We start from the raw sequence: 14505 nt of genomic DNA, 5'->3' as shown, positions 1-14505 counted from the left end.
CATGTCTTTGCTTTTCTGGTATGAGGATTGTTTTATTATGCCTTTTTTGTCTTCTTCCTCTTTACTTTTACTTTTTCCTCTTTGTTCTTTCCATCTTTCTGTCTTTTCTACATCTGTATCCACATGTGAAATATATGTATATAAAATATTTATATAACATAGATATATAAAGTATATCTATATTGTACTTTTAGAAATGTTGTCATCAGCCAGGCACAGTGGCTCACGCCTATAATCCTAGCACTTTGGGAGGCCAAGGCGGGCGGATTGCCTGAGCTCAGGAGTTTAAGACCAGACTGGGTAACACGGTGAAACCCCGTCTCTACTAAAATACAAAAACTCAGCTGGGCGTGGCAGCATGTGCCTGTAGTCCTGGCTACTAGGGAAGCTGAGGCAGAAGAATCGCTTGAACCCGGAGGCGGAGGTTGTAGTGATCCAAGATTGCGCCACTGCACTCCAACCTGGGCGACAGAGCAAGACTCCGTCTCAAAAAAAAAAAAAAAGAAATGTTGTCTTCATACTGCCTTCCCAAACCTTTTTCTTAAGATCTGAATGAATACAAGGGAACTTTGGTATGGATATTTCACTGCCGTTTTACATGCGGTCTGACAGAAACAACATCATATAGCAGATTGCTTTTGTGGAAAGCAACTTCTGAAAAACTTAGCCTCTGTCCTTTACCCTCCCCAACTTTTAAAAATTCTAAATAGATGGGAGTATCACTTAAGGCCAGAAGTTCAAGACCAGCCTGGTCAACATAGCATGACCCCATCTGTAATAAAAAATAATAATAAAAGAACAAATTAAAATTCTAAATATATTTGGATATTTTATAAAATCAACTTATTTATTTATTTATTTTCCCCTGAGATGGAGTCTCACTCTGTCACCCAGGCTGGAGTGCAGTGGCATGATCTCGACTCACTGCAAACTCAATATTTATTTATTATTAAAAATCATAATTAAATAAATGGGATCTCACTCTGTCTCCCAGGCTAGAGTGCAGTGGTGTGATCGTAGCTCACTACAGCCTTGGCCTCTTGGGCTCAAGCAATCCTCCTACCTCAGCCTCCCAAGTAGCTAGGATTACAAATGTGCGCCACCATGACCCACTCCATCCACTGGTTTTTTTTTTTTTTTTTTTTTTTTTTTTTTTTTTTTTGAGACGGAGTCTCGCTGTGCTCCCAGGCTGGAGTGCAGTGGCGCGATCTCGGCTCACTGCAAGCTCCGCCTCCCGGGTTCACGCCATTCTCCCGCCTCAGCCTCCCAAGTAGCTGAGACTACAGGCGCCCGCCACGTCGCCCGGCTAATTTTTTGTATTTTTAGTAGAGACGGGGTTTCACCATGTTAGCCAGGATGGTCTCGATCTCCTGACCTCGTGATCCACCCGCCTCGGCCTCCCAAAGTGCTGGGATTACAGGCTTGAGCCACCGCGCCCGGCCTTATCCACTGGTTTTTAAACCTTTAACATGAGGATTGGGTGTGGGGTGGGAATCTTGTCATCTTCAGGGCTTACATTTAAAGAAGACAGTCTCTCTATGTGACATTAATATCACTCAGATGCTGGAGGAAGATTCTAACCAGGGGCACCTGATTGGTGATTTTTCCAAGGTGAGTTTGGCTACACCCATCCTGTATTTCAGTGAGTCATTTGGATCTGAATCTTCTCTGTTTGCAGAGAATGCCTGGTGTAAATATGCATCCTCACCAAATACTATTTGATAACCTGACAGTACTCTAGTGGTAGATCTAGGCCCTAAGCCTTTCCAGAAAGAAAATATTTATTATTCTTCTGGGAAGATCCAGAACACAGGGGAAAGTATGAGACTTTTTACCTTTTTTCTGTTTAAAAACATATTTTAAAATTATGTAAATAATACTTGGTTGTTACAGAAAAAGTAGAAAATGAAGAAATTTATCCCAAACTTTATTAACCCGGGTAATATTGCTTAGTATATATTCTTTTTTCCCCCCTACTGTCTGTGTAATTGCAGAACATATATATTCTTACAGATTTTTTTTCTGTGTTTTCACAAACACATATACAAATACAGTTTTTGCTTTTCTACAAAAATAGTTTATATTGTTTTGTTATCTGTTGAGTTTTTCCTCTCATTTAATAATTATATCAAGAGCACCTTTTTTCCTATTACTAAGCAGTTATGCTTCATTCTTTCTTTCTTTTAAGATTCAAGGTCTCGCTCTGTTACCCAGGCTGGAGTACATTGGCATGATCATAGCTCACTTCAGCCTCGAGCTCCTGGCCTCAAGAAATTCCCTCTTTCCTTGGCTTCCCAAAGCACTGAAGTTACAGGCATGAGCCACCATGCCCAGCCCATTTCATTTTAATAGCTCCATATTATTTCATTTTTGTTTTGGCTGCTCATAATTTCTTCATAAATCCCTTCTTGCAAGATATTTAGTTTTACAATTTTTTCTTTTGAATGATACCAAGATGAATGTATTTGTAGAGAAATCCAAAACTTCGTACACATCCTTGATTTGTTCTTTAGGATCAGTTCTTAGAAATGGACTTGATGTATTTGCACTTTATAGAGACACTGATTTTTTTGAAGGCCTCTGGGGTTTTAAGGGTCACTTGGAAAGAAGGACAAAATAAGGGTCTTTGATCTCAAACTCGGGTGTGGAATACTCGCTTTTATTTCAGCTCTTGTGTATTTCTAGGTATGTGCACTGCCAACCGTGTTAGGGAAACACCAAGATCTGAAGTATGTCAACCCAGAAACGGTAAGCAGATTTCTGGAGATGGTAACTGGTTACATAAGTTACCATCTGGTCTGTTCTGTCCCTAAAATCCCCATTTCCATTTGTGTTTCTTTCACTGTGTTCACTCACATAGGCTCCTTATTCAACTAAAGCTATATTAAAGGACTCCTTTTTCCCCATTCTTCTCTCTCCTTCCTTTTTAGTTTAAACAAATGATACATAGTTGTTGTAAAAAGGAAAAAGGGAGGGGTCAGGCATGGTGGCTCACGCCTGTAATCCTAGCATTTTGGGAGGCTGAGGCAGGCAGATCTCAGACACTTGAGGCCGGGAGTTGGAGACCACCCTGGCCAACATGGCGAAACCCCATCTTTAATACAAATACAAAAAAATTAGCCAGGCGTCGTAGTGTGTGCCTGTAATCCCAGCTACTTGGGAGGCTGAGGCACAAGAATTACTTGAACCCCTCTTGGGGAGGTTACAGTGAGCAGAGATCATGCCACTGTACTCCAGCCTGGGCGACACAGTGAGACTCTGTCTCAAAAAATAATTATTATTTAAGAAAAAAGGGAGAAAGAAAGGAAAATACAAAGGGCTGGGTGAGGTGGATCACGCCTGTAATCCCAGCACTTTGGAGGCTGAGGCAGTCGTATCACGAGGTCAGGAGATCGAGACCATCCTGGCTAACACAGTGAAATCCCGTCTCTACTAAAAACACACAAAATTAGCTGGGCATGGTGGTGGGCACCTGTAGTCCCAGCTACTCAGGAGGCTGAGGCAGGAGAATGGCGTGAACCTGGGAGGCAGAGCTTGCAGTGAGCTGAGATCACGCTATTGCGCTCCAGCCTGGGCGACAGAGTGAGACTCCATCTCAAAAAAAAAAAAAAAAAGAAAAGAAAGGAAAATACAAAATCACACACAAAAAATGGTCTCAATTAGGGTGACCATGCACCCTCGTTTACACTTTGCAATCCCATTTACATCTGTTAGTGAGGGTAATTATTAATAGTGTTTGCTTTCATTCTCAAAAGTCTCCCAGTTTGTACAAAAATTATTTGGTCACCATACCCACAATCTCATCACCAGAGACAACCACTAGTAATATTTTCCTATGGCCTTCCAGATTTTATTTTATTTTATTTTATTTTGACATGGGGTTTCACTCTTGTTGCCCAGGCTGGAGTGCAATGGCGCAATCTCAGCTTACTGTAACCTCTGCCTCCCAGAGGTGATTCTCCTGCCTCAGCCTCCCAAGTAGCTGAGATTACAGGTGCCCGCCATCACACCTGACTAATTTTTGTATGTTTAGTAGAGACAGGGGGTTTTTTCTATGTTGGTCAGGCTGATTTCAAACTCCTGTCCTCAGGTGATCCACTCTCCTCAGGCTCCCAAAGTGCTGGGATTACAGATGTGAGCAACCGTGCCCAGCCCCAGATTTTATTCTAGCATATGTTTTATAGATATAGGATCATGGGCCGGGCACAGTGGCTCACGCCTGTAATCCCAGCACTTTGGAAGGCCGAGGCAGGTGAATCACCTGAGGTTGGGAGTTCAAGGCTGACCAACATGGAGAAACTCTGTCTCTACTAAAAATATAAAATTAGCTGGGTGTGGTAGTGCATGCCTATAATCCCAGCTACTTGGGAGGCCGAGGCAGGAGAATTGCTTGAACCCAGGAGGCAGAGGTTGTGGTGAGCCGAAATCTCACCATTGCACTCCAGCCTGGGCAACAAGAGCGAAACTCCATCTCAAAAAAAAAAAAAAAGGATCATGATGAACGTATAGTATTGCAATTTGCTTAGTAAGACGTTATAGACATCTTTCTATATCAATAATAAGATATCTATATTATCATTTTAATGGCTATATAATGCTGCTCTATTCTACTGACATGTACAATTTATTTTACCAAACCCCTATTATTGAATATTGAAGTTATTTCTGGTATTTTGATAATATAAAACAATGCTGAGATGAATATAATTGTGCCTACATCTTTGTGTACTTTTCCTGTTTACTTAAGATATTAGAAATTGCTGAGTCAAAGTGTAATTACATTTGTTTGTATATGTATTTACAAAGTTCCCTCCAGAAAGGCTGAACCAATTTACACTCCTACAAGTAGCTTCAGTTTCTTCCTTCCTCTAGGTATCAACCTTTCCCTTCCATATCCTTTCCTGAAAGGCTTACTTTCTTCCTTTTTGATGGCGGGTAGGGAACCATTTTGCATTTCTTCCTGCAATTTCGAGATCTCTAGCTGCTGCCTCTGCCACTGCAGAAGTCCTTGGGTGTCTCCTGAGAGGCTGATTCCAGCCATGCCTGTCCCCAGACGGGTAGCCTGAATATGGATTTCCTTGATATCTTGGCAGTGCCAGCTATTTTGGTTCTCTAAAAGGGCCACTTCCTGTTTCATTCTCTTTTGTGGAGTGGGGCTGAATCATTGCCACATATCAAATATGGGATGACTTTGGAGGCTGGACATACAGTGGACATAACAGGAGTATGCTTGTAAGGAACTGTGTCATTGACCCTTCTCTCACTCAGAGTTGTAGTGAGCAGAATATTCAGTCATTGTTTCTGTCCAGGTGGCTGCCTTACTGTCGGGGAAGTTCCAGGGTCTGATTGAGAAGTTTTATGTCATTGATTGTCGCTATCCATATGAGTACCTGGGAGGACACATCCAGGTGAGATGACATTGTGGCCATTAGTAGGGGAGTACTGGAGATAGCTCTTTATTGAGAAGAGTCTGTGGACAAAGGGGCCTATGAACTCTAGAATCAGGACAAAGATTGCATATTTGAAGCACATCAAGGCTGAGGTCCTCATTGTTTTAATTCTGTATACCTTAAGCAGCTTACTTTCCCTTTCCTTCCTAGATCTATCTCCCTCTTTTCTGTAGGAGCCAAGGGGTCCTACCTAGAAATAAAAACATGAATCCAAGGACTAAAGCACTTTGCAAACACTTAATATTCATGAACATTCCTCGCAGTGATCCCTATACTTCCAGTAGTTCAGTTCTATGAACATTTATTGACCATCTACTACATACCAAGCTCTATGCCAGGCGTTCAGGGTATATACAGAGATATACTTAGACCCCTGCCCTAAAGGTGCTGATAGTCCAGCTTTTCTGGTCCAAATTATCCCAGGTTGGTGTCTCAGTCATTTCTAAGTATTGGCACTGTCTATAAGCCCCTGAGGAAATACTAAAATTCTTTTTCTACAGGGAGCCTTAAACTTGTATAGTCAGGAAGAACTGTTTAGCTTCTTTCTAAAGAAGCCCATTGTCCCTTTGGACACCCAGAAGAGAATAATCATCGTGTTCCACTGTGAATTCTCCTCAGAGAGGGGCCCCCGAATGTGAGTGTCTAAATGGGGTCTGGCGGGTGATGGAAATGGATTTTGAGTTGGACTTCCCACACCAGTTCAGACAGAGACTGACTGGATTCTACAGTTTGAAGAATGTTAGGGAGGTTGAAGGAAGACGTTTCTAAAATTGAAAAGTATGAAACAATAAAGGAAAAGGGACTTGAGAATGAGGCCGCAGTGGAGGAAAGGGGGAAGGGTGGTGCTACTTGGACCTTTTTTTGCAAACACAGTGAGATTGGAAGGTCTTTTTTGAGGTTGGCAATAGTCTATTCCTCTCCTCCCTGCCCAGTGAATAGCCCCTGGGATCCTGACCTTGTTTCTTTCCACCCCACCCATCTCTGGGTTCTCTCTAAAGGTGCCGCTCTCTGCGTGAAGAGGACAGGTCTCTGAACCAGTATCCTGCATTGTACTACCCAGAGCTATATATCCTTAAAGGCGGCTACAGAGACTTCTTTCCAGAATATTTGGTAAAGGGTGGGGCATGCGGGGAGCCAACTTTAGCATGCAACTCCCAGGGCCTGCAAAGCCCTCAGAGAAGAAACTGCTGCTCCTCCTTGGCCACTGCCAGCAGCAGCATCTCTATTATCCTTCGTAGGTAGAGTTCAGGAGTCTAGAGAATCCCTTACTCTGTTCCTTACCTTTCAGGAGCTGTGTGAACCACAGAGCTACTGCCCTATGCATCATCAGGACCACAAGGCTGAGTTGCTGAGGTGTCGAAGCCAGAGCAAAGTGCAGGAAGGGGAGCGGCAGCTGCGGGAGCAGATTGCCCTTCTGGTGAAGGATGTGAGCCCGTGACAACATTCCAACCACTGGCTGCTAACGAGTCACCAAAAGACACTGCAGAAACCCTGAGCAGAAAGAGGCCTTCTGGATGGCCAAACCCAAGATTATTAAAAGATGTCTCTGCAAACCACCAGGCTGCCAACTTGTATACAGGCCTGGGAATGGCTTCGGTTTCAGCAGAGCTGAAAGCTGGTGGCAGAGTCCTGGAGTGGCTCTATAAGGCAGACTTGAGTTGCAGAGAGATTTTTGTTGGTTCAGGGAACTCTGGCATTCCTCTTCCCAACTCCTCGTGTCTTCTCACAGGCCAGCCAACTCTTTCTCTCTGGGCTTCTGGCTATGCAAGAAAGTTGTCTACCCTCTTTCTTTGTATTTTCCTTCTTTGTTTCCCCCTCTATTTTAAAAATGGAAAAATAAACACTACAGAATGAGAGGTGTGATTGTGAGCCTAGCCTGCTCCTAGAAGATCTGTCTACAGAGGAGATCACCAAGTTAGACTACTTCAGACATATTATCTTTATTCTCAGCTGAGGCCAACATGCTTTTCTCTAAACCAGCAATTCTTAGGCCGTGGCTTACATCTGTAATCCTGGCACTTTGGGAAACCGTAGTGGGTGGATCACTTGAGGTCAGGAGTTCGAGGCCAACCTTGCCAACATGGTGAGACCCCATCTCTACTAAAAATACAAAAATTAGCCAGCATGGTGGCATGCTCCTGTAGTCCCAGCTACTCAGGAAACTGACACAGGAGAATCGTTTGAACTCAAGAGGTGAAGGTTGCAATGAGATCGTGCCACTGCACTCCAACCTGGGCAACAGAGAGAGACTCTGTCTCAGAAAACAAAAACAAAACAAAAAACCAGTAATTCTCAAAGTTTGGACCCTAGATCATCAACATCATCTGAACTTGTTTGAAATACAGATGTTCGGCCGGGCGTGGTGGCTCACGCCTGTAATCCCAGCACTTTGGGAGGCTGAGGCGGGTGGATCACGAGGTCAGAAGATCGAGACCATCCTGGCTAACATGGTGAAACCCCATCTCCACTAAAAATACAAAAAAAAAAAAAAAAAATTAGCTGGGCGTGGTGGTGGGCGCCTGTAGTCCCAGCTACTCAGGAGGCTGAGGTGGGAGAATGGCGTGAACCCAGGAGGCGGAGCTTGCAGTGAGCCAAGATCGCGCCACTGCACTCCAGCCTGGCTGACAGAGCAAGATTCTGTCTCTAAAAAAAAAGAAATACAGATGTTCAGGCCTCACCTCAGACCTCTTAAATCAGAACTTCTGAGGTTAGGGCTCAGAAAACTGGGTTTTAAAAATCTCCCTTTTCAGTTGATTCTAATACATGCTAAGGCTTAAGAACCAGTGCTCTGGTAATCCCAGCAGTTTGGGAGGCCAAGGCGGGCAGATCACTTGAGGTCAGAAGTTCGAGACCAGCCTGACAAACATGGTGAAACCCCATCTCTACTAAAAAAAAAATACAAAAATTAGCCAGGCGTGGAGGTACACACCTGTAATCCCAGCTACTAGGGTGGCTGAGGCAGGAGAATTGCTTGAACTCGGGAGGTGGAGATTGCAGTGAGCCAAAATCCACTGCACTCTAGCCTGGGCAACAGAGTAAGACTCCATCTCAAAAAAAGAGAACCGATGCTCTGGAATTAAGGTAAGCCTTTCAAACAGTTTTCTTCAGCAATGTCCTAGGCTTTCCTTTCCTAGATCATTCCATGGCATGAGTTACTAAAAGCACACCACAGACTTAGCAGCATGTGGTATCTAGACATTCTCTAAGGCAAATGACAGATCTCAGTTGGGCTCAAAGGTTCCATCTTGGCGGTGGCTCACACCTGTAATCCCAGAACTTTGGGAGGCTGAGGCTGGCGGAACACCTGAGGTCAGGAGTTCAAGACCACCCTGGCTAACATGGCAAAACCCTGTCTCTACTAAAAATACAAAAATTCGCCAGGTGTGGTGGTGGCTGCCTGTAATCCCAGCTACTCGGGAGACGGAGGCAGGAGAATCACTTGAACTTGGGAGACAGATGTTGCAGTGAACAAGATTGCGCCACTGCACTCCAGCCTCGGTGGCAAAGCGAGACTCTGTCTCAAAGGAAAAAAAAAAAAGTTCTCTATCTATAGCCTCGGGGGTTTTGGCTTTTAAGTCTTTTCTCCACTCCATTTCACATCTCACAAAGACAAGCTTTAGGATTTAGGATGGTTGGAAGTAGAGATTTGTGATATATGAAGACAGGAATAAAACAAAGCAAGATCCGGCCGGGTGCGGTGGCTCACGCCTGTAATCCCTGCACTTTGGGAGGCCGCGGCGGGCGGATCACGAGGTCAGGAGATCGAGACCATCCTGGCTAACACGGTGAAACCCCGTCTCTACTAAAATGCAAAAAAAAAAATTAGCCGGGCGCGGTGGCGAGCGCCTATAGTCCCAGCTATTCAGGAGGCTGAGGCAGGAGAATGGCGCGAACCCGGGAGGCGGAGCTTGCAGTGAGCCGAGATGGCACCACTGCCCTCCAGCCTGGGCAACAGAGTGAAGACTCTGCCTCAAAAAAAAAAAAAAAAAAAAAGCAAGATCCATTAGACTTCAGGAAGATTTTTAAACTGTATTATTCAATATGCCAGGGTTTCCTTTCTTGGAGCTTTTTAATATGAGTAGGACTTTAACTGCAGTAAGGTGTGGCCCTACTTAGTCTTGGGTGGCAGTAGAATTGACTGAACATTGTCGTTCTCTGGTATTAACCTAGTAGGACTGATAGCCCAGGACTGAACAGGACAAAGCCCTCTATAGCCTAGGCTGAGATAGAATAGAGACAAACATACCCTCTTCCCAGGCTCTGGAACAGAGACACTTTTTTAAAGTGAGTGGGAGGGAAGGGGGATTGTAGCCATAGGGCGGCCCAAGCACATGCCTGAGTGGCTGGACTGGCTTTTAATTTTTTTGTTTGGCAAGGTTTGCACATGCTCTTGCCCTAGAGTGTTACATGCATGCTTCACAGCAGAGGGCACTGCTGTATTCTCCAAGCCATCCTGCTGAAGTCTGAGGCTTCCACTCCTAGCTATGGCCTGTCTGTCAAAAAGAAGCTGCCTCTGTGGCCTTCTCCCTAATCCCTTGAACTCAAAGCCCAAAAGGTCTAGGGGAAAGAGAAAAGCTACTGCTACATTAGGTGGAGATGGCCAAAGGAAAGATGCTGCTCCTCCGCCCCACCCACACACTTGCCCCTATAGGAATTCCTAGTAGCCAGAAGAGAAAACTGCTTGAAGCACCTCTTCGAAGTGTGAGGAGAGGTCCTTAACTCACTGCCTACCCTAGTGGGTCATTTCCTGATAATTCTCCCCAGAAGGGTAGAACCAAGTCCCAACATGGATAGAGATTGATGCACATGTGCCCACGTGTCAGTAGTCTTAAGTGGAAATTCTGAGTTGCAAAACAAAAAACTAGGGCTTAATTATCTTCCTTATGGAAAATTGTATTCAAAGTCAACATTTTTTGGTATTTTTTATTTTATTTTATTTTATTTTGTTTTTCTTGAGACGGAGTCTCGCTCTGTCACCAGGCTGGAGTGCAGTGGTGCAATCTCAGCTCACTGCAACCTCCGCCTCCCAGGTTCAAGTGATTCTCCTACCTCAGCCTCCCAAGTAGCTGGGATTACAGGCATGTGCCAGCACGCCTGGCTAATTTTTGTATTTTTAGTAGAGATGAGGTTTCACCATGTTGATCAGGCTGGTCTCAAACTCCTGACCTTGTGATCCACCTGCCTCAGCCTCTCAAAGTGCTGGGATTACAGGCGTGAGCCACTGTGCCTGGCCTAATATAAGCCCACTGCTTTCTTATAATATCATCTCATTGTATAGGGACTATATGATTTGATTCATGTTATTTTTGGGAATAACAATAGTAGCTAACATTTTTCAGGTGCTTACTGCATACAAGACTATCTCTAAACTCATATATATATGTATGAGTATATATATGTATGAGTGTGTGTATATATATATACACACACATACACTAATTTTCACAACAAGTCTGTGAGACAGGTATTCATTATTATGTGCATTTCTTTATGAAGATAAATAAATTGAGGAACAGAGGGATTAACTCTTTTTTATTTTATTTTATTTTATTTTTTGAGACAGAGTCTCACTTGTTGCCATGGCTGGAGTGCAGTGGTACGATCTCAGCTCACTGCAACTTCCACCTCCCAGGCTCAAACAATCCTCTCACCTCAGCTTCCCGAGTAGCTGGGACTACAGGCATCTGCCACCACACCTGGATAATTTTTGTATTTTTTTTCTAATTTTAATTTTTGTTTTGTTTTGGGTTTTTTTTTTTTTTGAGACAGAGTCTTGCTCTGTTACCAGCCTGGAGTGTAGTGGCACTATCTAGGCTCACTGCAACCTCTGCCTCCCAGGTTCAAGCAATTCTCCTGCTTCAGCCTCCTGAGTAGCTGGGACTACAGGCGTGTGCCACCACGCCCAGCCAATTTTTTGTATCTTTAGTAGAAGACGGGGTTTCACCATGTTGGCCAGGCTGGTCTCAAACTCCTAACCTTGTGATCCATCCACCTCGGCCTCCCAAAGTGCTGGGATTGCAGGCCTGAGCCACTGTGCCCAGCTCTCTCCCTTCTAACTTTCATGGAGGCAATCTGAGCTCTAGTCTTCAACTAGAGCCTCCCAAAGTGCTGAGATTACAGGCATGAGCCACTGCACCCGGCCAAGTAACTTGTTTAAGATCACAAAGCTAATTAATGGTGGAGTAGGGATTTGACACAGGACGGTATTGCTCCAGAGCCTGTCCACTTCATGGACTTTGCTGTTACCAAACATTCATCAAAGAACAGTATGTCTGGCCAGGCGCAGTGACTCACGTCTGTAATCCTAGCACTTTAAGAGGCCAAAGTGGGAGGATCCCTTGAGACCAGGAGTTTAAGACCAGCCTGGGCAACATAGCAAGACCCCATCTCTATAGAATAAAAATCAACTTAGCTGGGCATGGTAGCGCACACTTGTAGCCATAGCTACTGGGGAGGGTCAGGCAGGAGGATGAATTCAGCCCAGGAGGTCAAGGTTGAATTGAGCTATGATCCCTCCACTGTACTCTAGCCTGGATGACAGCAAGACCCTGTCTAAAAGAAAAGAAAACAAAACAAAACAAAAACCAGTGTGCCTTTCCAGAGTTGGCACTGTAGTGGGTGTTAAATCTATAAAAGCCTCAGTGGTAAGCTCTTGAGAATTTAGGGTCATAAGGGTTGCTTTGGCTTAAGAGATAAGGATAAGAGCAGGCACTAAAACTCTAGCCCAGAGACCTCAATACGAGGCTATGTAGGGAGTGTGCTCAGCATTGGTGTCCTTGCACTGGTATTTATTCATCAGGAGGTCAAGTGATATTGAACAGAAGTCTTTTGAGCTAAAAACTTCTCGAGACTGGGCACTGTGGCTCATGCCTGTAATCCCACTTTGAGAGCCTGAGGAGGGGCGGATCACCTGAGGTCAAGAGTTTGAGAGGAGCCTGGCCAATGTGGTGAAACCTGGTCTCTACTAAAAATACAAACATTAGGCCAGGTGCGATGGTTCACACCTGTAATCCCAGCACTCTGGGAGGCCAAGGCGGGTGGATCACAAGGTCAGGAGATCGAGACCATCCTGGCCACCATGATGAAACCCCGTCTCTACTAAAAATATCCAGCTACTCGGGAGGCTGAGGAAGGAGAATTGCTTGAACCCAGGAAGTGGAGGTTGCAGTGAGCTAAGATCGGGCCACCGCACTCCAACCTGGTGACGAAGCGAGAGTCTGTCTCAAAAACAAAAAACAAAATGAAAAAACAAACATTAGCCAGGAGTGGTGGCAGGCACCTGTAATTCCAGCTACCAGGAGGCTCAGGCAGGAGAATCGCTTGAACCCGGGAGGTGGAGGTTGCAGTGAGCTAAGATCACACCATTGCACTCCAGCCTGGGTGATAACAGCGAGACTCTGTATCAAAAACAAACAAACAAAAAACCTGCTTCTTAGGCTGGGTGCGGTGGCTTAAGCCTATAATCCCAGTACTTTGGGAGGCCGAGGTGGGAGGATTGCTTGAGTCCAGGAATTCGAGACCAGCCTGGGCAATATAGTGAGACCTCTGTCTCTACAGAAAGTTTAAGAATTAGCCAGGTGCAGTGGTGTATGTCTGTAGTCCCAGCTACTTAGGAGGCTGAGGTGGGAGGATTGCTTGAACCCGGGAGGTGGAGGTTGCAGTGAGCTGAGATTGCACCACTGCACTCCAACCTGAGTGACAGAGGGAGACCCTGTCTCAAAAAATATACATTAAAAAAAACTTTTTTGAAACTGCTCTTTGTCAATCTCAGCCCAGGACCTGGGTGACCTCTGCCATAGAGAAGGGAATGTATTAGGCCATTCTTCCATTGCTATAAAGAAATACCCTGTAGGCCAGGCGCGGTGGCTCACACCTATAATCCCAGCACTTTGGGAAGCCGAGGCGGGCGGATCACAAGGTCAGGAGATCGAGACCACGGTGAAACCCCATCGCTAAAAATACAAAAAATTAGCCGGGCGCGGTAGCGGGTGCCTGTAGTCCCAGCTACTCAGGAGGCTGAGGCAGGAGAATGGCGTGAACCCGGAAGGCGGAGCTTGCAGTGAGCGGAGATTGCGCCACTGCACTCCAGCCTGGGCAACAGAGCGAGACTCCCTCTCAAAAAAAACAAAAACAAAAAAAGAAATACCCTGTAATCCTAACACTGGGAGACCGAGGCTGGAGGATCACTTGAGCCTAGGAGTTCAAGACCATCTGGGCAACATGGTGGAACCCTGTCTCTATGAATAATTTTTTTTTTTTTTAAGATGGAGTTTCGCTCGGCACAGTGGCTAACACCTGTAATCCCAGCACTTTGGGAGGCCGAGGCAGGCAGATCACCTGAAGTCAGGAGTTCGAGACCAGCCTGACCAACACGATGAAACCCCGTCTCTACTAAAAACACAAAAATTAGCCGGACAAATTTTTTTTTGGTTTTTTGGCATTTTTAGTAGAGACGGGGTTTCACTGTGTTAGCCAGGATGGTCTCGATCTCCTGATCTCATGATCTGCCCATCTCGGCCTCCCGAAGTGCTGGGATTACAAGCGTGAGCCACCATGCCTGGGCTTTTTTTTTTTTTTTTTTTTTTGAGACAGGGTCTCACTCTGTCACCCAGGCTATAGTGCGGTGGCATGATCTTGGCTCACTGCAGCCTCTGCCTTAGCCTCCCAAGTAGCTGGGACTACAGGCCCATACCACCATGCCTGACTGACCACCATGCTTGCCTGGGAGACTGAGCAATAATATAAAGAAAAGAAGTTTAATTAGCTCATGGTTCTGCAGGCTTTATGGGAAGCATGGTGTTGGCATCTGCTCAACTCCTGAGTAGGCCTCCAGAAGCTTACAATCATGTCAGAAGGTAAAGGAGAAGCAGGCATGTCACACATCCAGAGCAGGAGCAAGAGAGGGAGGGAGTGACGGGAGGAGGTGCCACATACTTTTAATAACTGGATCACTTGTGAACTCAGTGACAGCTCACTTATCCCCAAGAGGATGGCCCAAGCCATTCATGAAGGATCCGCCCACATGGTCCAGACACCTCCCACCAGGCCCCACCTC

The 14505-nt window shown here is 45.3% G+C and overlaps 1 protein-coding gene across 2 annotated transcripts in view; it reads left to right on the top strand.

The window, feature by feature from the left end:
* Positions 1–7310, top strand: part of CDC25C (cell division cycle 25C) — a 57241-nt gene extending 49931 nt beyond the window's left edge. The window contains exons 9-14 of one of the 2 annotated variants that reach the window (XM_025386963.1): positions 1510–1611; positions 2686–2748; positions 5310–5408; positions 5951–6084; positions 6449–6560; positions 6739–7310. In XM_025386963.1, coding sequence (XP_025242748.1) covers positions 1510–1611; positions 2686–2748; positions 5310–5408; positions 5951–6084; positions 6449–6560; positions 6739–6888 — 660 coding nt within the window. In that variant the 3' untranslated portion in view covers positions 6889–7310. The remainder of the gene's footprint in view (positions 1–1509; positions 1612–2685; positions 2749–5309; positions 5409–5950; positions 6085–6448; positions 6561–6738) is intronic. The other variant, XM_025386964.1, reaches the window with a different exon arrangement.
* The last annotated feature ends 7195 nt before the right edge of the window (positions 7311–14505 follow it).

This window comes from Theropithecus gelada, chromosome 6 (assembly GCF_003255815.1).
Source record: "Theropithecus gelada isolate Dixy chromosome 6, Tgel_1.0, whole genome shotgun sequence".
Classification (NCBI taxonomy): Eukaryota; Metazoa; Chordata; class Mammalia; order Primates; family Cercopithecidae; genus Theropithecus; species Theropithecus gelada.
The sequence above is the reverse complement of the archived record's forward strand: the minus strand, read 5'-3'. Positions and strand labels throughout refer to the sequence as shown.